The sequence below is a fragment of the Dermacentor andersoni genome, chromosome 9, assembly GCF_023375885.2.
Source record: "Dermacentor andersoni chromosome 9, qqDerAnde1_hic_scaffold, whole genome shotgun sequence".
NCBI lineage: Eukaryota > Metazoa > Arthropoda > Arachnida > Ixodida > Ixodidae > Dermacentor > Dermacentor andersoni.
Genome location: NC_092822.1, coordinates 43,421,088 through 43,444,439, shown reverse-complemented (window position 1 = coordinate 43,444,439; position 23,352 = coordinate 43,421,088). Strand labels below are relative to the sequence as shown.

The window sequence follows — 23,352 nt, the reverse complement described above, 5'->3', positions numbered from 1 at the left end:
AACTGTATACCTGGGCATGAATATCGCACATGCTGGAAACGCCGGTGGCAAGGGGGGTTCAGTGTAGCCAAGTGAACACACTAGCATTTAAACATTAATTTGCCATGAAAAACATTGCTACTGTAGTGTACGTATCACAAACATCGCATCCAACTTTCTCTGTTGTTTGGAGCTTATATTTCCCAGAGCGGAGGGTCAGAAACAGACATGCTTCTCAGGATTCAGTACCCACATATAGTGATACAGCCATCAAAAAAAAAAAAAAAGGTAAGAGAGAGAGAGAGAGAGGGAAAGAGAGAAATTAAATATCTTATTGAGCAGAAAGGAGGAGACGCCACCCCTACAGGCGTGTCTCTGGCATGCTCCTTCTCACGATTTGTCAAGATGAATGTTGTTTCTGAAATACTGGACAACGAAGCTCTGCTGTCTAATGCCTAATAGACAGAAAGTTAGAAACTGTTTAATCAGACGCTTTGCAAAGCGTTCTACAACTTTATAATTACAATTGTTTGCCTAACATTGTTGCTTGCAAAGTTGGTTAAATCATCTTGGCTAATTATGCAATTAAGCAGAATACAACAAATAGTGCAACTTCTTCCACACAATTCTTAGCAACGTGCATTTGGTCGCGTCCCTTTAGAGTGCATCGGCCTCTTTTTAATCCTGGCTAAAGTTAGCTGGGACACCCTGTATACGCCAAAAAAGAAAACATAGCATAGCAAGAAAATAAAAAATAAAAATATAAGCTGTCGCTACCCAGGATTTAATTCCAAGTGTACGACGTGGTGAGTCATCGTGCTGTCATTGAAGTTGTCGTCGTCGTCATCGTCGTGTCTGTCGCGTAGTTTGTTCCGGCTCTAACATCGCCGCCACTGGCATCGCGGTCGCGCCGTTCTCATTCTTCTTAGTTAAACACGTTGTGGGGCTAGATTGGTGCATGGCTTTCAAAAGATGAAGCTCCAACAGTGACCGCACACTAAGAAGGAAGAAAGACAGGACAAGGCGCCTCGTCCTGTCTTTATTGCTTCTTAGTGTGACGTCACTGTTGGCGCTTCATCTATCGAAAGCGTTGTTCTCGTTCTCAGACTAGTTAGCGGTATCCTGGATGGCGCTCAATGGTCGCTTCGTAGCGTTACGCTGCAAATGCTGTTGTGGGAGGACGTTACCGGCGTCAATTGCGTGAACGAAGACAAGTCGAAAAGCAAACGACTCTCGCCTTTGCGCGCAGATGGCGTTCGTGGAGAGCCTCTTGTCTGCACTGAAGGACCAGTTCGAGAACTTGCACCAGCGTCGCACCACCCTCGCCGCTGTCGCTTGCTGCGTCGGCTTCCTGCTCGGCTTGCCGCACACTATGCAGGTGATTGGGGGGAAGGGTGGGGTTACAGCACGAAGGACACGCACACAACACAGCAATTAGTCCGCACACACACGCGCGCGCACGCACAATCGCGTTGCCACACACACACACACACACACCCACACGCGCGCACACACACGCGCGCACGCACGCACACGAAACGATTAAACGAACAGGATGACCATGACTGCGGACATTAGGACACACTCACACAGAAAGAAAACATAAGTGGGGATGCCAATTTTTGTACAGTTGCCCCCACTACTGAAGCCTGGAATATAAGACACGTACCAGCAGGTTGCAAATATCATCGAGGTAAAAAGTCGTAATTACTACGAAACCAGGATTCAGTAACAAAATGTGCTGCGCATAAAAAAATTTGCAGTACTAATTCACGCTGTCGCGATCGTTTTCTTTAATAATTGTTTTCTTTGCGTGCTGAACGCGCAAAAAACAGTGCTTTCGCGATGCGCGCAGCGATAAGTAACCACATACGAGCGAGCACCTGTGTAACGAAATGACCTGTATAACGAAAAAATTATTTTGTCCCGGTTCTATCACGAGCTGCGAGGTGCGCAACCTTTACAATGAAGTTGCAAGTATAACGAATGATTTCGGAGTTCCCAAGTACTTCGTTATAAAGGCGCTCGACAATAAATGCGTAACTATAAAAAATACGTAACGAAAAAAAAAGCAGCACTGCTATTTTTCTTGGCGTAACCGAAATATAGGCTAACACGATATTGAAACATGCAGGGAGGGTTCTACATACTCAACGCCATCGACACCGAAGTAGGCGTGAACTTGCTTCGATGGATCGCACTCTTCGAGATTGTCTACATGATTATTGGCTACGGTACGCTTTCTGTATAGTACGTTCTCTTATATTTCGCACTTCTACAGCTCTGAAGACACTACCTTTGGCAACGCACTGGTACGCGGATGCATATATCGGTCACGTGCATACTGGCTAGTTCCGAACACAGTACGATAATATGATCATTTTTCTTGCGCTGTCACTACAGAATAAAATTGCAACTTTTTATCAAATGCAGCAAAAATCTGTGCTCCTTCTCTTAGTGCAACTCAAATTTTTTTCGAGCCTTCTATATAACTGTAGCTCCCTTAAAATAGTAGGAAAACGCAGCAGATCCTGCTAAAACCTGGAGAGAGGCTAGGCACATAACCGCTTTTCAAGTTGATTACTTGTCTGATACGATCGTAAAGAAGTCATTTTTTATTTAAATACGAGAGTGAGATGGATGAGTGCACAGTTTTTCGTTACGTGGATACTGTAACTATCGGATCCTGTCTGTTGTGATGTCTAGTGCTTTTCCTTGCAAGAATACAACGATGTCATGCTTACGCTTGACATACTGCCATGTTAATCCCAGGGACCATGTTGACACTTCTTTTTCGTCTTATATAGCGTCACACCGGACATGAAAAGCTATTCACGAAAGTTTTCTTTTTTCTGCGTGTACTGTACTCGCCCAAATGTCGAGCTGTAGTTAGTGCCAAGTTTCTCAGAATCAGGCAGTAACATTATCATCACACCACTTTTATACAGTTCCACATTCATCTGACTTCCTATTCGAGATAGGCATTTCACTTAATCGAACTCGAGTTAATATTGAGGAGGATTAAAGAGCATGTGCAACATAACGCACAAGAGCGATATGCACCTGGAACTGCTTGTGCCATTGCTTTGGTGAAAATCTCTCTAGCGTAGTTGTCATTGATGTGCTAAGACATTTAGCATTTCGGGTTTGAAGATAAGACATATATTAAAGCGATATTTTTTATTTGTAGTGCAAATGGTACAAAGCGCGAAGTGAAGCTTTTGACATCTGTGGTGGAACGTGGTTTACAGCTTTTATTATCTTTTGTAGCGAAGTCCGGCTCAAGCAAAGGACGTTTTCGTTATGGCTCATAGCGTTTGGGTCGCAGCCTTTGAACTACGTTCTGTGCAGCTTACCTGCAGATATTCATTCAAAGGATCATTTTACTTTTCAGTTGTATACACCTTTCGCATTTTTATTTTCTAGTTTACATGAAGCTTTCTTTTTTCCTTATCTACTTTTTTTTAACTTTCAACATTTAAGACAAACCGCGGAATCATTGCTTTTGCTTCACCCTATGTTGCTCACATTCTGGCCGACAGCCTCTTGTCAACTTATCTATATACCGAGTCAGAGTTGGCTAGAGTTTTATCAACTTTTATCAACAACTGGTTGATTATAGACGCCTTTTTGGCTGTGCGAGAAAAATGTTTATTTAATACGAGTAGATGGCGGGGAAACCGATTCACGAAAAGCAAGGTGTCGAACCAACAATTATTGGTGCGAGAGCATACTGGCATGCAGTCTCAATTGATGAACGGCAACTTACCCGTATCCTTAAAAAAAAAAAGAAAGAAATAATTATCGCGCTTTGCCCCTAATAATCTATGGCATCAAGTGTTCGAGGAACACTAAAAAAAAAACACCTAACAACTTAAGCCTAATTTGAGGAAGTAATCTTATCAAAACTCTATTTTCGCAACTTTTGCGGTATGTCGTTGATTTCTTAAAGAAACAAAAAAGAAATTGAACTGCGAACTATTTTTTTTAATTTCGCGCCAGAACTTCGTTACCAGTGCGTCAATGTAACGTCATGGATTTTAAAAAAAAATTGGATTTGGGTTCTTGTGGCGCAATAAAAGTGCCCCAAACGTGCTAAGTCCAGTTATTTGCCTGTTTAAATGCAATGTAGTAGGCCACCGCTGTGTCGTCTAGTCGGGAACACCACGTGAACGTCGTGTTCCAGACGGCGCACCAGACGGCGCATGCGCAGTGCTGGGCAGGTGCTCACCACCCAAGTGCGCTTGCGAAAACGAAACTATGCGTGTACCACGCATTTATTTTGACCGCGCAGGATGTACCATCATGCATCCCGCGCCATTATGGCAAGACGTCTGCAGACTTTAACAACTGAAAAAGAAATATCGAGTTTACTATGCACCGAATGCGGTGAAACTTTCTCAGCTTGCTGTAGGACGCGTACTGTAACATAATTAAATCTCCATAATTTGGTGTAATGACCACTTCAAGTTTCTAATATGGCCGAGTAGTGTCGCGCAGGCAATCTACTTCGATAACCGTAATGGTTAAAATCGGTGCTTGAATGTTAAAATTTTATATCTTGAAGCATGTGTTGCAAATAATCTATTTAGTATAACTCTGACGTGGCCGAAAATTGAAGGTAAGAAATCAGACCATATGAAATGAGATATTGTCATAGTTGATGCCCTATAGCAAGTTTTCCCAGTATACCCGGCATCAGGCACGTATAGTATCGAGATGCCCTAAAACGTAGAAACAGAAGAATTGGCTAACACCTAGGGCTTGTGCAATTTTGTCTCTGACGCTCTCTCTTTTTCAGGTATAAATAGGCTGAGCCTGGACGCCGAGTTTATGATGGGCTGGCCAATGGGATTACCGATAGAAATTTGCTGGAAGTTTTTCTGCCCAATCCTGCTACTGGTGAGTTTACGGAAGGATATTTCCATAGAGGACCCAACCGCGTATTTCGACTTGTGGAATGACTTCGATTTAAGCTAGCGCACTCGTGCGATGTTATCGTGCTTAACTTGCTGCTTTGCGCAGCGATGACAATACTTTATCTCTACAAAACGACCCTTGTCTTTATGTGCTCGGCAGAAATCTTCACCGTGCACTTTCTGAACTTACGCATCACACAGTGCAAACTCTAATCAACATCACCTGCGCGAATCATTGAGATATCAAGCTACGATAACGCTGCAAACGAGTTTGCGTATCACACCAGAGACAGGGGAGGATGTTCATAAACTGAAAAGCCGACCGAGTAGACGAGGAAGGTCGAGCGAAATGAGGTTCGTTCGCGTTTCGAAGTCCCAGCTCACGCTTCACTCGCCAAATGTAGCAGCAGAACACAGCCGCTCCAATTGCGAAAGTCGAACTTCAACTCCGAAAAAAAGAAATGTTTCTGCGGACTGGACCTGAATTAATTTGCGTTCGTGTGAAATGTCAGGCGTTTGAGTATAGTGTAATGTGTCCTTCGTAGCATTTAGGTGTATTGAACGGGCAATTATGCTTTGCGTATTATTAATTTAGCCGGCGTTAAGATCGGCATGTATAAGTGTATCATATTGCTAGAGTGAACGTGCATTTGCCGTCATTGTGTCTATGTGATTATTTTCATTTTGCTTTACGATTCGCTCTTCCCCTTCCTCTTCGTGTAATGACAGGAACACTTAAAATGCTAATAGGTAATGCTGATAATTATGAAGCGGAGGATGGTGGATATTTATGGATGGAAAATTTTCTTTTCAACTTTTCAAATGCCCGAACCATTTTGATGTGATTTCTCTTCCGTCTATACCAGTTCCTCTGCATCAGCAGCATTTTCGAGACGAGACCGTTGACCCTGGGTGCCTACGTCTATCCTCCGTGGGTTCAGCTCATCGGCAAGGTGCTTTTCGTGACGCCTGTCTTGGTCATGGCTGGCGGTGGCGTCGCACACCTTGTCAAGTGCCAGGGGGTGAGCGACTGCGCATGCGCTAACCACTTCGTGCTCTACATACCGATATTATAGTGGACATCAACGAGTGAAAATGGAGCTCGACTGTCCATTGAATGAGTATTGCAGATAACCGATGGCCTATTAGAGTTACAGAATGGGTGCTAAGGGTAGGCGGTGTGATGAAATCAGAAACTTTGCAGACACAACTTGTAATGAGCTAGTGAAAGGGTGGGGTGATTAGAGATCACTGAGAGAGGCCTCAGCCCAGGCCAGTGCACGTAAAGACGATCAGTATGATGATCGTGGTGAAGTACCATCATCGCACGAGCAGAGGAATGCAAATGCGGGCCTAAGGTCTGTCGAAAGTCATGCTCGAGGAGGTTTAACGTTACCACACGAAAGCGAAACGATTTCTTTTACAATAAAACAAAAAAGATACTGCCGGTTAACTCGGCAGTATACCTGTGCTGTTAGTAGTAACAGCATCATGATTTTTAAGATCATGTCAGATGGAAGGCATAACATGTTAAAGGCACGCCTGTTAAAGCAAATAATTGAATTTTAAGTTTGCTTGTCAATAATTTCTTCAAATGATCGTCCATCTTAAATATCCAGACAAAAAAAATCTGTTTTCTTCCGGAGCAATATTCTACATTGATAGGGTGCTTATCCTTAAAACCATTTCACCATTTCTTGTAAAACTTGACCGTTGCCTCAGCAGCATGTCTTAAGAATGAGTGAGAACTATGAGGCCCATTGTACATTTCTGCATCGCCGTGTAAGGGAAGGAGACAGAGTAGCATGCTTGTCAATGTTTCGCGCAAATGGTGCTCTGCGATAAATTCATTTAAAAAAGATCCCGGTTAGCTCAGTTGGCAAAGCGACCAGCCCTGAAAGGTGTTGATCCGAGGTTGGATCTTCGGAGCAACACAAGCTTCCTTTTAAGACCACGAAATCATTCATTTGAAGAAAATAACATGCTTCTTTTTGCAGTTTCAGGCTATTCTCAGGCGATCGATCACGTTTCCTTTTCGCGAAGCTTTTGCCATCTCGCGAGTTTCTGCAAAACTAATGCGCTTCTTCCGAGACGTCCGAGATCTGTCTCGCAGAATCTGGGAGAGAAATCTCGGAGGCCGTGCTTCTTCGATTTTCCTGCGCTTCGAGTTTCCGAAAAACTACGCTTCGCGCTGCGATCTCCTAGCCGCATTATTTGCTGCCGACCTCCTTGGCAATGGCGTTCATCTTGCGTGTTGGAACCCAAGATCAGGTCATATTTCCTGCTTCAAATGCTAAGCCAGGCAACTGAGAAAGTTGCCTGGGTTTTTCATTGTTGAGCACAATATGTTGACGGGCTAGTTGGTGCGAATCCATAATTACTTTGTTTAGCGCAAAACAACGGACACAAGAGAGACACAAGCGGCTCAACAACAAGTCCGTTGTTTTGCGCTAAACAAAGTAATTGTTTTCATTGTTGCTTCGTGCCACTTTCTCGCAAATTTGACGTGTTCAAAAAGCATTATTTCTGAATAAATTCGAATACGAGCGTTTGAGAAAGAAGGCCTTCGAATTTCCAGTCCAATGTAGATCCTTTCTCATTCCTCAATGAAGTAATTATAGATGGCTTGGCGTCTGTCTCACAATGCAAAACTCCTTAAGCTTATTTATAAATGTTACATTAATATTTCACATTTGAGAAACCGCTGCTTTAGTTAACTGACCACCTTGTAAATGAGAAACTAAGCGCACCAGGGTAGTCCTGTGGCTATCGCATTGTACCGCCAAAGTCGAGGACGGGTGTTCGATCCCGAGCGAATTTCGATGGGGGCAAAGTGAAAAAACACTCCTTTATTTTGATTTAGATGCACGGAAGATAACCTCAGCTGGCAAAAATTAATCCGCGATTCCCCACGTCGGAGTGGTTTAAATGATATCGTGGCTGTGGCTCGCAAAACCGCAAGATTAATTTTTAATAAGCAGGTGACTATCTCAAAATGCTACTTCTTTGGTGATTTCGCAATTCCTACTATCCGAGGGGCGTGCTAAACGAGAATGACATAGGGAACGAGGAGAGGGCGAAACCGAGGTACGCGAATTTCATTAATCACAACCATATGAAGCCGACAGGTAATGAAGTCAAGGAAAGCACAAGGGAATTCAGGGTTTTGTTGGAGGCTGGAACCTGCTGCATGCGATCCACGTGAACGCGGCTTTTACTTTGTCCAGGAGCGGCCCACTTTTTTTACCACCTCGTGTCTAGGATTAGACCAGTTTAATGTCTCCAGGACTGGCCTACCTTTCTCTGGAAGAAGCCCATACCTATAAGCATGTCAGTTGAAGTCTAGCGCTCTGTCCTGTCCCACCCTTTTTCTCTTCAGTCTCGTTCGCGCTAGTAACTATGTCACAGCAACTGCATCAGCACCAACTAGCCCAAATTTCGGTGTTAATAACTTACCGAGAAGATGTGCGAAATCTTAGGAAAGAAGGCGCAGAAGGCTTCGCTTGAATTCGAAAATTATTCGCTCGATGGCCTAGGGGTATTTTTTATATACTGAAATGCCACGCATGTAGTTCCAATAATTCCATGTATTTCTCGCATAATTTTTTGTGTAAGCTTTATGGAATCTATATGAATATTCCATGTAAATTCTGTGTAACTACCGTAGGAGTCGTACGTAAGATGTCTGGAATTAATGGTCTGCACATGGAACGTTTGAGTACGGTGCGAATATTGGGAAGAAGTTAATACGACCGGATCATGTGGGGGCATAGGAAGCGGTACAAGGTAGATAGAAAAGCTCTGAGAAAAAAAAAAAGATTATTGCGACGTATAGAAAAAATGCTAGGATAAAAATCATGTATAGCATACCTGAATAAATAAAGCAGGCTAGGTGACCCTTTATCACCGCCCTGTTACAAAGGGGATGCCGATAAATAATCATTATCATCACGATAATTGTCATTCTCATCGGTAAGAAATTAGGCAAGATAAGAACAAGGGCTTGGTGGTGCAACCCCGGTTTCCGTTTCAAAGGGGACGGCCATAGCATCTATCCATCCACCCTGCCCAGGTCCACGGCTCCCGTAACGAGATAAAGCCGTAAATGGTACGAAGTCTGAAGACACGCTAGAGGTCTCTATTGCCTACTTTTCGTAAGCAGCAATGTTACCGCCGCTGCGGCAATCGCAGAGATGGTCCGAGGCCGTGCTGCCCCGACCCGAGTGGGGCCCCAAGGAAGCGAGCACGCTGTTGCGCTACCAGCTGTTCCTTTTCGATCGAGCCCTGTTGCCTCCGGGCAAGGCGTGGGCCGACCAGGAGCCCCTGAAGAAGGCCGCGCTCGCTCTGGGCTGGCAGCAGCACGCGGAGGCCGAGAAGGACGCCATGGCGGCGCCCTCGACAGCCTCTGCTGGCGCCGTCGAAGCAGCCCAGAAAGAGCAAATGCTGGAGCCGTCTACAGCCGCTGTTGCTATTGCCGGGAACAGTGGAACTGCCGCCGGCGCCGCAAAGGAAGTTGTGTGAATCGAAGTGACGAAAAAAAAAAAAAGGCATGTGCATATATTCAAGATGTTCCTATCTAAAGTCGTGTCTTCCTTGCACCGATACTCGCTCTCTCTCTCTCTCTCTCCCTCTCTCTCTGTCTATATATATATATATATATATATATATATGTCTGCGAGGAGGAAGCCTGCGACGTCGGTTGCACAGCTGGTTGGTAGTGCCTGAGTGATCGCGTAGTGATTCGAGTAGTCGGTAGCGACTGCTATTCTCTCATTTTCGTAGGCAGATAGCGGGAAGGGCCGAAGAAAGTCAAGGCCAACCCTAAAAAATAGCTTCGATGGTACGTCAAGGGGTTGAAGGCGGCCAGCTGGTTGTACTGCCGGTTTCTTGTGGCGCTGTTGTTCACAGGAAGCGACGTAACGGCAGACGGAACGGCAAATACCGGGCGAAAAGAAGTCATGCCGAAAACGGTCACACATCACGGACACTAAGAGGTGACCCGCTGCTGTGCGAGGCCATTTTGACGCATATGTGTGGGAATAACCAAAAGCAGCTCGGACAGTCAGGGTGCATGTTGTAACTGTGCAAGGCACCATCCTGCAGTAACAACATGCACAGAGAAGGTGAAGATGTCTCACGAGTCAGCCGGAGAAGGATCTCTCGTAAGTAAGGGTCACGGCGTCGCTCATCTGCGATGTTCTGAAACTCAGTAAGCGACAGCATGCAGGTATACTCGAGGCTGTCGGGAAGCTCTGGTGGTTCTATCGGATGGCCCGGCACGCATTCAGCGTCTTCATGCAATCGGTCGCTCTTACGCACAACTCTGTATGAGTGGTCATGGAGTCGTAGAGCCCACCGACCAAGATGTCCAGTTGTATCCTTTACGGACGAAAGCCAGCATAATGCGAGATGCTCGGTGATGAGTGGTGAATGTCCGGCCTTACAAGTAGGGGCGAAATGTACCCACCGCCAAAACGAGGGCAAGGCACTCGTTCTCAGTAATGAATTACGCCCCGCTTGGGACGGGAGACAGCAAGCGTACGCTATAATATGGTCGCAACCTTGCTCGCGCAGACCAAGAACAGCGCCGATTCGATGACCGCTGACATCGGTGCGAGTTTCCGTTGGGGCGGTCACTCCAAAAGGGGCGAGAACTGGTGGCGAAGCGAACCACACGGTAAGCTCGGCGAACGCAGTAGCCTGTCCCGGACGCCAGACGAAAACCCCGCATTTCTTGAGAAGTTAGCTGAGAGGACTCGCAACGCTGGCGAAATTGCGTGCGAACTTGTGGAAGTATGAGCAGAGGCCCACAAAGGCTTGGTACGTCGTTGGCACAGGTCGGCACGGGGAAAGTCTTGACGACGCGAACATTCTTGGGATCGGGACGGACGGCGTAAGAATCGACGAGGTGTCCGAGCACAGTAGGTTGCTGCCTGCGGGAAAGAAAGAATTGTGGAAAGACGCCTGAGGGGCGTGGCAAAAGTTAGTGAATAGGCAATAAAGCCATCGAGGTAGCACACTGGCACACTGACTACATAATACCGTGAGGGACAGCGTCCATCATACATTCAAATGTAGCCGCGGCATTACGTAACCCGAACACCATCACTTTAAACTGATAGAGGCCATTAGGTGTAACAAGAGCGGCCTTTTTCAGGGTCCATGGCGTCACCTGCATTCTGCAAGTACCCGGAGCGAAGGTGTATTGAAGAAAAATATTTTGCACCATGTCAACAATCGAGGGCGCCATCTATCCGTCACAGTGGATAGACGCTTCTTTTGTTGTCTTTTTTGTTACTTTGTTGAGCTGGCAAATTGCTTAGTTTTTACTCTCTTCGGCGTTTATTCATAATGAACAACATTCCTGATTTAGAAATCAAATGTTCGTGTATCTGTTTCAGTTCGGCTAGGTTATATTGCTATTTGCTATAGCCTAGGTTTACCGACATGTGTCCCAATGTATCGAGGAACATAAATGTATTAAAATTGTTAGCTATGTAGATGATCTTATTTTGTTTAAGGTTGGCACACTTGAATGTTTATCTATCATACACAATTCTCTTCGTCCCCTTCTTTTTCCGGCTGAAATGCCAGCAGATTGAATTGTTAGATTCCTAGATGTTAAATTTTGTGTTCACTGATCATCTTACCTGTTGGTGTTATGAACTCAAGGCAAATAAGCCACTTGTCGCCTTCCGTTCGGGCCATTCAAATTTAGTGAAAAGGGGCATGACTTAGATGTACTTTAACAGGGCACTTAATAGGTCCCGCCAACATTTATTTGACGTAAGTTTCGAGAAGCAAGCTTCACGGCTCCTAAAAGCAGGCCACCCATACTGCTTTGCGGTTTGTACAGCATAAGCGTTACTGCAACGAGTACTGTACAGCATAAGCGTTACTGCAACGAGTACATGCGAGTCGTGGTGTGCCTAACACAGGAGATCGCCCCGCTTTTGGAAATGAAATTTGACAATGTTCTCATCATCCACGAGGTATACCGCAGTCTAAAAAAATTACCTGGACGAAGGAACGTACAAATGTATTTTTTTTTCATTCAGCACCCAGTAAAATAAGCAGTTTGTGACAAAAATAAATAAATAAACACCATAAGACGGATCCCCAAATAATGGGAAATGTAAATGATAAAAGAAACACACAGGAAAAAATGCACTGAGTGAAAAACGTGTGTGATCTATCGAAATCCTTTGTCCTGTAATCGGTGTTACGGGAGAAGACTGGACCTACGCAAACGAACGGTTACGAGACCGTAGCGGTAAGGCTAAAAAAGCGCCAGCTGATGCACTACATTGCAGGAGGCGTGGGTACGAACCACTTTTCGGCAAAACTGCTACCGTGATCACAAATAAATGTGACGTCATTAGACTACAACTGAAGTTAAGCAAAATCAGAATTTCGCAGACGCACGCCTCGGCAAAGCTTCCTTAACTTTGGCAAGAATTGAATTTTGCGCACCTGCGATGACGATTTTTGTCGTTCCCGAGTTTTCTTCGGGAGCTATCTCTGGTTCCTGTTTGGTTTTTTGATTATAATGTAGTTCACGTAATCTGGGATGTCGTTTGCTGAAGTTTGTCCAGCTCGGCGAAGGAAGTAATCATCACACTCTTTATTAGCGCCTCTGTGTGCAATGCGCCTTATTTTGTACTCGTAGCTCAACTATCTTTAGTCAATATGTTACCAAGAAGTCCACCATCGCCATATATGCCCATACTACCATTTCACCTGGCGACATTTGTTTACATTAACGGATGGATTCATGAGTTCTCAAGTCTCAGTTCTTCCCATGTGGCATAGAGCTCGAAGTAAACAACAGCAAAAATGATAGAATATTCAGCAATTTCGCCCGACCGCTTCTAATGTTGTGCAAAGAGGACAACAGTGCCATTGAGCGCTGCCGTCGTGTCAGATGTTTCGTTGTGGTGGCTATTAAAACAATGCCGTGAAGGTATACAGAAATAATGATAACAAGTTTAAGAATAATTGAGAAGGCGAGGCTGGGTCCAAGCTTGGCATGATCACTGTACAGTAAGCGTAGAGAGACTAAGAAGAATGAGAGAAGAAGATACACTCCCGCACACACCCGCATGCGAGATATGTAATAGCGTTATCTCGTGCTCAGTGCCAGAATATCACTGAGTTACCCATATGATTACGCTCATTTGAAGATAACGTAAACGAGAGGAAAAACACACTTGGCAAACAACAATGTTATCTCCGACACTTCAGTGTTTCTGGCAATGACTCTGGCATTTCAGTGTTTTTTGTTTGTACGGTTTTGCAGTGGGCCGGTAATTTGCGACGATCGAGTTCCTCCATTCGTTTTACTTTTCGTCCATTGCTCAGGCACCGCCGTGCTGCCAATAGGGGACGACGACAAAAAAAAAGTACTGAGAGCATCGGATCGTTTCAAATGAGGGCCAAGGTCTTTTTTGCGATGCGCACCGAGACTGCCTAAAGTGTTGCTTGGTTCGTTACGGTGTTTATTACAGTCGATGGCAATCTAGCTGGCCAAACGTGGTGGCTTGGGCATGCAATTTCTCCGCCTGTTCATCTCTTTCGCTGTTCAAGGATCTCTCCCGGACACTTGTCATTTTTCAGTGCTCCTTGGCCTAGTTTACACTGCGTAGATGCGATTATTGCTCATCGGTTTCCCAGTACAATGCTGGCGATAAACCGAACAGGCACTGTATGTGGGCGCACGGGTTTATCGCGAAGAAGGCCCAGGCGTGAATCTCTGAATGGCTGCCATTGGCTGTTTTTGAGCAGACGCTCTTTCGACGCTAGCGCCAAGGTCCCCTTCAGTTACGGCCCTAGCAGGAGGACGATACTTTGGCAAAATGGCGGCGCACACGATTGTTTACGTTGTCATGGCAACGGAAACAGCAGGCGCGCGGCATCTCCTCACCCTGGCGCTGTTCGCTTTTTCTTTGCTTTTATTATGACGACCGGCTCCGCTCACTTTCCACCCTACCCCATGCCCCGCGCCCCTTAACTTTTGCTTTCTTTTTGCCTGTCCGCTGCGCGTATTGTTTCGTTATCGCGCATGTGCGCTAGCCCAGGCACTGTTTGTGGACTGGCGCGTGTTGCGTCGTGAGTACTTTATGCGTTAGCCCGCACCACGGAGTGGCCCGCACCCAGCCTTGTCCATGCTTTGAGTATGCCAGCATATGCCAGAAGGTACATAAATTCCACTTTCAACACAACAGCTATTTGGCCTCGTTTTATTGACTTCCGTTTCCAAAAACAAATATTTTCGCTTAACTTGGTACGATACACGCTCAGAAAATAAACAAAAGTGAAAAATGCATGACAAGTACATGATTACTAAGCAACACAAAAGTTCACAGACAGTAAAATAAACAAAAATAAAACTCAAGAAAACGCGAAGGCCGTTTCATGTACACACATATAAAAGGTAGATGTTTATATAATGCCCTAAAGATCAAAGTGTAGAAGTGCTTCTGATATGCGCACTGAGAACTTCTAATATACTCACTGATATATTGCACAAAACTGGATTATGTGTATGACAGTCATGACAACTAAAGAAAGGGAAATTCACTGGTAATGGCAAAAACAATGACACGGAAAACACCTAAATATAGAATGAAATGCTAAGATTGCTTGAAAGCCATACAAAAAAAAAACAAAAAAAAACAAGAGCTTACTTATAAACCTGCACAAAAGTAGATGAAATGCTTGACATCTTCATTACTACTGAACAAAATGAACAAGACACGACATTCGCAGAAAGGCCTATTTCTCAAAGACCAGGTAAAATAAGCCAACCACATGACTTTTCTTTCACTTCGAATGCAATGCTTAGCATTAAAATTACGTCACTTAAGACGCTAAGTCGTACCTACTGGGCACCCCTTTGTGTAATAAACACGAACTGCAGGAATCTGCATTTAGGAGACTTGGAATGCTCATGCTTTTCAGAAGAAAAAAGAAAGCGTATCATGCATATACACGAAGGTTGTTCGGGCGGTTTTCCCATCGGCGATTACTGAGATGACACACAAACACGAACAGTAATTTTTCAGCTCTTAGTAAGTTTGTACAACGTGACACAGAACAAGCACTGAGGGCGGAATGGAAAGCTGGGCAAGTTACTGAAGTTGCAGAATGAGACTTGGCACAGAAAAACACAAGTCATAGACCTGGTGACAATGAGGAGGAACACCTATTTGTCAGCTATTTCTACTGGTAAGAGGGAAGTATAGCACAATCAAGGCGCAACGAAGCCCGGAGACTCATGGAGCGCACACATGGACAGGGCCGTGTTGGTGTACATGCGCCTTCTGGTCTTCTTGGGTCTGCGCTCACACCTGTTGTCTTTACGCACCCGGAACAACCTTGCAGGACTTGTTTTCGAGGTATTCGTGCAACGCTGTAGCATGCGCGAATGGTGCGAGTCATGAAACGGGTGAAACATGACGGAGCACAAGCACGCAGCTATCGAGGACTACGAAACTGACGAAACTGCCCACGCCGGTCAACGCACAGCAGCGCACGCTTCCCGATAACAGCGGATAACGAAACTTGAAACGTCATGCAGCCGGCTAAGCTGGCGTCGGGCCAGCGGGCGCGCGCGTAGGCTCTCGAAGGTGAGTGCGTTGCGAGAGAGGGCAAAGGGTGAGGAGTTGGAAGGAGGGGTGAAAGGGCACGGCTGCCTATATAGGCGTGATGTCAGATCCGCGTAGCCAGTGACCGCGTTTATCGCAGCCGTTGAACAACACCCGTTCCACCGGATAAAGAAGTCGGAAACAGGCACTTCGCCTGTCCTTGTTCAGTGCGGAAAACGCCCCCAAACCAAGCCGCTGCCATGCCGGACCCGGCGGCAAGTGCGGTGCATACGTTGAGCGGCCACAACGTCGTTGGAGCGAACTGGCGCCCGATCCACTTCACAAAAGAAGTGCCGCAGTCGCGCGTCTGTAGCCTCTGCCGCACGGTTCCCAGTAGAACGGTGGAGCTGCCCTGCTCGCACTTCCTGTGTGATTCCTGCAACGACGCCAGAGATCAAGATGGCCGCTGCATGTGTCCCTTGGACCTGCAACCGTTCGACGAGGGCGAGTGCTTATGGAATGACTTCCCTGCCTCGAGAGCGAGCAGCCTCAAGGTGAGTGAATATCAGCTCGATTCTGCTCGTGGTACTGGCGGAGACTTCTTGTTAAGAAAGTGCAGAATGCTCCCTTTCACAGAGCCGGCATCGCTGCGACAAGGTATGCGGGTAGGGCGGTTCGAAAGTCTCAATCAGCGGGGTTCCCAGAGCCGTACATCTTCAATCTGCGGCCCTTCGGTTGGGTTAACTACTTCATATATTACAGCAACTTGCGGACGAAATCTTGCGTGAAATAATTTAACTTTGCACATTGGTGTTGCCTTGGTATGCGACGTACTATTGTTGCAAAGCCCGGGAAATTTCCAAGTGCCCCGTGTCCACACGACCGTTTTAGCCTCCCTTTTTAGCAATAACCCTCGTGTTCCAGCAATGGACTTAACAGTTTCCAAAACTTCCGCAGGGCATTCTAAAACATGACTGCGCTTCTTGAAGCGCAATCAACAAGATTTTTAGCAGTATCACGCGAGCTCCGGCTTTTCTCATGGTAAAGGTCTTAAAATGGCGAGACCACTGATAGTTCGCGCACAATGAATACTGAACCCTCGAGTTAATTCTACGCCACGAAGACACATGCATCCCTCTGCCAGACATACTTGCTCGACCCTGCTTAAAACGGTGTGAAGCCAAATAGGTGCGTTATGGCATCTACAATGCGTTTTTCATTGCTTTGCCTTAGCACAGGAATGAAGCATGCGCTAAAGATGAATGAGAAAGTGGCAAAATATCAGCACGAGCGAGGAACCGGCGGGCATACGTGTGAACGATGATGCCTCGTCGGCCACAAAGCCAAATGCTTTGCACTGTCATAGGCGAAAGGGCGTGGCACACAACGGTTGCGCTGAAGATTTCATTGCGCGCGTCAGCGTACTATCCCCCGCTTCTCCACCGGTCACCGTGATATACACGGCGCTCACGAACATGCGATCGACGGCTTTGCGGTATCATTGAAAATATGACTGATTGCATGCCCTGATGGCATGCCCTGATGAAATATGGCTGATTGACTGTACGAGCGCTGTTGAATGTCGCCGAACATTCATCTCCAAGTGTGTTCACTCTGACTGCCTCTGTATTACTTTTCGTGTCCTTTACCTTACTAACCTTTGCCCCCTCCGTAGTGGGCGGTAGCCAAGCGGGCGCGGCTTTAGAACCACTGCGTCGGCCTTTCTGCCGAACGTAACTGTGCCAACAAGAAAAAAAGAAAGATTATGGCTGGATGTACGCCGCACACATGACGAAGAAACTTAGTCGTTGTTTATTCCATGTCTGTTTCGGGCGTTCCATTGCCGCACACTTGGTTGAGAGGGACCGGGCGAGTGATGCTTAGATCTTTCATATTTGTTGCCATAGATCATGAACGCATGGGATTATTACGCACTGTCTTTTTCCCACCATTATTTTCTTTGTCATTTCTTCAGCTTGCGTTGTATGTTTGAAATGGTATGTTAAGACTCATTTCGCAGCATATTTGCATGTCTAACGCCGAACCACCCTATGTTTGAGCACTAGGGACGCTAACATTGAGGCAGGTTTCGTTTTATGATTGTTCAGGCGGTGGTTCAGGGTATTCCGATTGTAATCGGCATGATAATTTAAAGATGTATTCAGAGAGACAAAATGTTTGTCCTCGCAATCGTATTCTCGATTTTGAGATCATGGAGAAGCAGTTTGTTGCAGACATTTTTTTTATTACTGAGTTCAGGTCGATTCTGGGGTTCGTGCGTTACGAGTTTCTAGCCCCTACCGTCTTGTATACTACACAATTTGCAACCTATTGAAAATGAAAGCCAATGCATTGCAGCCAATGAAAAGGTCGTGACGATGAAGCTAGGGATGAAAAAGACACGCTAAGTTAGCGTAGACTCATGTACGGAGCAGTCATAATTCGTAGTTAGTGATAAATGCCGAAATGAAACCCTGGTAGGCTAGTTCAATCGGCGCGCACGTGAAACAGAAACCGAGAGTGTGATTCTACTCAACGAAAAAATATGTGCGCATAGCGGAGATAGTACATACTAAAAATCTTGCCAGGCCTGGAGATTGCGTACTCTAAGTGGAAAGTGAAGTATGTTTTAGATAGCGGGTGCTTTGCAAGAGCCCAAAGCGAGGCAACGTGCCGTTGAAGTTGGAGGGACTCGACAGCGCTTAACGTCAAAGAAACACAAGGTATTCTCAGGGAGCCACTGTTCACCCGCAAACAAGCATGGGCGAACATAAAAGAACCAACCACATGGCACACGTACTAATTAGCCCAGCAAGGTCTTGTCGTTCTTTTGAGTCAACCGCTGGTAACTCGCCTTTCTTTAACCACGATAGGACGTTCACGGAACTGTACAGTGTGTGAATTACACAATGAGTGTGGAAGCCTAAATACGTTTCTATGCGGTTAGTGATTTTTACTCCACCTCATTTGACTGACGGGAAATGTCAAATAGGACTGATCCAGCCATCAAATGACTGCAGCAGTTCGTATTCTACAGTTAATGTTTATATTCTTCCGAACATCACAAATAACATTGCCTTATGTATCATCAGTGGCTAAAAAGAAAACAAAGTCGCAGTTTCGCCCGAAAGGCGTAGCGTCGATGGTGATAGCAAATTAGTGGACAGCTATACCAGGTAATAATAGTACTTTTATCGACAATACAAACTTGTGAGCATAGGCATACTAATTTAACATGCATCGTGTCACGCGCGCGCAAGCAAACACCAACACATCTCACTTGGTGACCGCGGTAACTCGCTATTAAACCGCTGGCGTGAGGAAATGCCGCAGCAGTAGCGACTGAAGCGACATTCGTGCTTCGTATCGCTTCAATGCAAAGTGAGCGCCGAGAACACACAGCACGCACGAAGCTATGTGCCGTCGCCGCACCTAGACTCTGGCCCCAACGCAGACAGCTCTCAAGATACGGTCGTGCAATCTAGGGCGCGACAGCGCGCCGCCGCGACATGCGCAGTTGTAGCCGAAGTAGAACGTCGCCACCCTTCCTTCCCCTCTCCCGCGATGCCTCGCAATGTTGGGCTCCAAGTGCGCGACGAGACTGCGTAAAACCCCTTGTACTTAGTAAAGTAATGACACTCTTCTCCTCCGCCTTCCCTCCTCTTCGTTTCTCCTCTCTTCCACGCTGCCTCGTCGACCGTGGAGCCGCCTACATTGCTCTACCGTAGAAACGGCGCCAACATGAGCTCCTCGCCACTCCGTAGACGCTTCTCGAGCAAAAATGGCGCTGATGCACGGTGCGAGGGCCCACGTGATGCCATTAGGCCAATAGCGACTCGGCGTCGGCCTCGGCCAGAGCGCGCGAAGTGGAGGCGGCATTCTTCAAAGCGTGGCACTACTTTACCAAGTTTAAGGGGTTTTAAGACTGCGCGCTTCCTGCCTCACCGCTTCTGTCGCTTTCGCGCGGACGAGATTGAGCCGCGATCGTCGGCTCTCCTCGCACGCTTTCATCATCATCAGCCTGGTTATGCCCACTGCAGGGCAAAGGCCTCTCCCATACTTCTCCAACTGCCCCGGTCATGTACTAATTGTGGCCATGTTGACCCTCCAAACTTCCTAATCTCATCTGCCCACCTAACTTTCTGTCACCCCCTGCTACGCTTCCCTTCCCTCGGAATCCAGTCCGTAACCCTTAATGACCATCGGTTATCTTCCCTTCTCATTACATGTCCTGCCCATGCCCATTTCTTCTTGATTTCAACTAAGATGTCATTAATGCGCGTTTGTTTCCTCACCCAATCTGCTCTTTTCTTATCTCTTAATGTTACACCTATCATTCTTCTTTCCATAGCTCGTTGCGTCGTCCTCAATTTAAGTAGAACCCTTTTCGTAAGCCTCCAGGTTTCTGCCCCGTACGTGAGTACTGGTAAGACACAGCTGTTATAAACTTTCACTCGCACATAAAGCGTATAGGACGCGCGGGGAGTGTGTTATCGCCGTTGGACTTTATGCAGAACCTCACGGCGACGCGGACGGCACATATGCGCTTGCAGTGTCCCTATAATTGCTATCGCAATTAAAAAAATGAGAAGTCTGCTGTCAACGAATAGCGTTGCGAAAACGCCGAGCGCGTTCGTCGAAGACGATCGCTGATCTTGTGATACCTGAAAGACAGCGCGAGACAGCGATTCCGCTTATCGACAAATAAAAATCTGAAATAATCGTGGGTGGGCTGCAACAAAAGAATAAGCAGTCCTTACAAGCTCGCCTTACACGTCCGTGTGCATCCTACTAGGAAGCAGCCGACGGGAGGAGGAATTGTCATTGTGGTCGCCTAGCGCACTATGTATACAGTTGCGGTTCTCTCTCTCTCTCTCTCTCTCTAAATAGATATATATATATAATGGCGGTCAAAATTATCCCGCACTCCACCATTACGGCGGGCCTTATAGTCGCTTCAAGTTTCCCGCCACTTAAAGTCAGTATTTATTTCTAATTTTGTATTCTAATGGCCATGTTCACGCTGATCTGGTTCCAAGGGAATGTGCCAGGTAGCGACTCTGCATGCTCTAACTGCTCAGCGGTCAAAAGAAACGGGAGGCGTTCGGAAGTCTGGGGGAGAAAATGTAGAAAGCGAGCAAGCTTCCGGGGTCGTAGCAGGTGTAGGTAATACAGCAGAATAAACGCAGACCTTCTAACGGCGATAAATGCGAGGTAGAGGAAAGCTGAATTGTAGACCGCAATATATATCATCATCAGCTTGGTTGCGCCCACTGCAGGGCAAAGGCCTCTCCCATACTTCTCCAACAACCCCGGTTAGACATTGTAACCGGATTTCACTACAATATATGTAGCGCAGGTTAATTAGTTAAGCTAGGTTGAACTACTAGTCTTCTGCCTGTTTCAGATGGGGTGCCATTGGAAATCATCCCAGCGGCAACCACTGAAAATATTTGATCACTTGCTAATATTGTTACTCCGTGACCAAGTAAAATTGTAATCTCTAGATGGCCCTGTTTCGTCACGCATATCTACGCCGGAAGCTTATCAACCTTAACGCATTTTTTTTTTATTTCCAGGCCCATTGCTGGAATGAATGCAACGGCTGCGAGTTCGTAGGCACCATCGAAGCTGTACTGCTTCACTACGAGAGAGAGTGCGTCTTGCATACCCTCCAGTGCCCACGGTGTGCACGCAGAGTGAAGCGCACAGAGCTTGCCGCGCACTATGTGGCCGGATGCTCCCGCGGTGATTCGTGTTCTGCACAGAATTGCGAACGTGGCGATTCACTAGCCGTTCGTGACCCGAGTGAAACAATGGACGAAATGACGTCCATTCCGACAGGCCCGTGTCACCAGCAGTTGGCAATAGCTCGGAGGCGAATGGACGAACTCTTGCAACTATTTAGGAACTGTGAAGCCGTGCGTTTGTCGGAGATCAGCGACGTGGTCATGAGTTCCGAGGAAAACTTGGTGCACAAAATGGAAGAATTCAAGTCAAGTATCTGCTGTACGGTTGCACAGCTGAACACCGGTCTGACAGAGCTGAAGGTGCTATTCAGAGATCCGTGCTCTGATCACCTGCCCAATCTTCAGGGTCAAATGAACGAAGTCGTCGATCAATCAAAGGCCAATTACGCTGCCTTAGTTCGGGAAATGACCGCGGCGCTTAGAGACTCGGAAAGTAACTTGGGGGTAAAAATTGATACACTTCAGGCACATCTCTCTTCGACGCTAGCACTGAAACTGCAGCCTCTTCAAAGAGTGCTTGACTGCTGTGAGCAGAAAAAATTATCTTCGGAAAGTGAAGGTGCCGTTGCTGCGACCAGTTCAGGGAAAACGAACATGCCGTGGCAGTCGGAAAAGAAGCTCATCCTTCGAAAGTTGGATGAATTAGCCAGTGCATCACTACGCACCCTGGAATTAATGCGGCAGGAGTGTCTGTCGCATGGCGGCCGCCCATGGATTTCTGAAGTGTGTTGCACTTCAGGTGCGTACGTTGTAACTTTGAGAAACGCTGGCAAAATATTTAGCCTGAAGGCAGGCGTCTTCGCAGAGTGGATTCTCCGGCACCGCAGTGATATCTTTTTGCACATTGTCTTTGCGAATACCGCTGTAGGGCGATTTGTAGTACTGGTCCGCGGTCTTTCATTTGCGGACACTCCTTGGTATTCCTGCGACAATGCCGCACTGACGGTACTAAACGAGAACCAGTGTAATGACAATTGCATTGATTGCGCTCCTGGTGCTTTCAGCGAATCCGACGCTTCAACAAATGACGTGTTATTTTACGTTGAAACCCGAACGCTCGGTGCAGAGGGCTTTATAAAAGGCGGAGAACTTAAGTTTCGGCTTCAACTTTGATCAACGATTTTAGCCGAGCGCACCATGACGCTATGGAACTGCATTTACATCCGATTCGTATGCTTTCTTTTTGCCGTCAAAACAAAAGGCTGTTTTTACGCTGCTATTGTTACCTTGCCGCGTGTGATAAGTCCACTTTGAAAAGCGACTGTTTCCTGCAGACGCGTTGGACAACTCTCGAGCAGTGGCGAGATAACGTCGAAACCTTAGAAAACTCCATGAGCTCCTGTGTAGGCATCGGCGTAGAACCTCAGGACGAGAACTTACCCTCAGAAGTTCGACGCCCTAAACATCTGACCACAGCGAAACGCGTGAGTAGGCTGTCAGCCTAAGAGTGAAGTGTGCGTCTTGCGAAGGTTGCCAGTGTAATTAGAAGGGGCCGCTAAATCTAATAGAAAAGTACATACTATGGCGTGAAAGGCAAATTGTGCATGGACTTCAGTGTAATCTAAGCAAATACAACAGTTCGTATTTCATACAAATACCTCTTCTCTAATCAGTTTGTCATAGTGACTCAGTAGGTCGTGAAACAGAGGAATACTGTTCTTAAGCCGCGACTGCGAAGGGATTCATGAAATCACTCACACAACGTCATTTTCCGTGTTGCGTTGCGGTGTTCTCTTCTGACTTGTCCACGTTGATTTGTGCATGTTGAAATTATTTCGAGGTGACATTTGTTTTCTGATTTGTACACCTTTCGCATATTCGTGTGACTTCAAATGTGTATCTGCCTGGTTTCTTTCAAAATAAAAAAAGTTATTTTTGACTCACAGCCTTCTAGGTGATTTTTTGGCTCAAAGCAAAGAAAACGAGAGAGAGAGAGAATCTAGGGTTTTGCGCTCCAAACTATAGCAACATTGCAACAGATTCCAGCGGAAGTGCACAATACTACAAAAACGGACATTAGGTTCACACTTACCACAAATGTCAAAGTGTTAGTAGCTGGTTGGACGTACTTAGATGCATGACGAGCACCAAAATTGAGTGGCAGGTCAAAATTTCTGA

General features: G+C 46.3%; 2 protein-coding genes across 2 annotated transcripts; both read left to right on the top strand.

The window, feature by feature from the left end:
* Positions 1–1,228: 1,228 nt before the first annotated feature.
* LOC140213315 (sodium- and chloride-dependent glycine transporter 2-like) lies at positions 1,229–9,496 on the top strand. The gene is made up of 5 exons (XM_072284528.1): positions 1,229–1,357; positions 2,114–2,213; positions 4,781–4,881; positions 5,765–5,920; positions 9,090–9,496. Exons 1-5 carry the CDS (start codon positions 1,229–1,231, stop codon positions 9,417–9,419), a joined length of 816 nt encoding a protein of 271 aa, XP_072140629.1. The 3' UTR covers positions 9,420–9,496.
* A 6,125-nt stretch (positions 9,497–15,621) lies between these two features.
* LOC126527734 (uncharacterized) lies at positions 15,622–23,119 on the top strand. Its single transcript, XM_050175609.3, has 2 exons — positions 15,622–16,038; positions 21,064–23,119. The coding sequence occupies exons 1-2, from the start codon at positions 15,745–15,747 to the stop codon at positions 22,345–22,347; spliced, it is 1,578 nt and encodes a 525-aa protein (XP_050031566.1). The 5' UTR covers positions 15,622–15,744; the 3' UTR covers positions 22,348–23,119.
* The last annotated feature ends 233 nt before the right edge of the window (positions 23,120–23,352 follow it).

What these genes read in the sequence shown, in the direction of transcription:
- LOC140213315 (XM_072284528.1), top strand. Translation starts at nt 1,229, where the DNA reads ATGGCGTTCGTGGAGAGCCTCTTGTCTGCACTGAAGGACCAGTTCGAG. An exon ending in CTACATGATTATTGGCTACG is followed by an intron (nt 2,214 to 4,780) that starts GTACGCTTTCTG and finishes TCTCTTTTTCAG; the next exon opens with GTATAAATAGGCTGAGCCTG. An exon ending in ACCTTGTCAAGTGCCAGGGG is followed by an intron (nt 5,921 to 9,089) that starts GTGAGCGACTGC and finishes CGGCAATCGCAG; the next exon opens with AGATGGTCCGAGGCCGTGCT.
- LOC126527734 (XM_050175609.3), top strand. Translation starts at nt 15,745, where the DNA reads ATGCCGGACCCGGCGGCAAGTGCGGTGCATACGTTGAGCGGCCACAAC. An exon ending in CGAGAGCGAGCAGCCTCAAG is followed by an intron (nt 16,039 to 21,063) that starts GTGAGTGAATAT and finishes TTTTATTTCCAG; the next exon opens with GCCCATTGCTGGAATGAATG.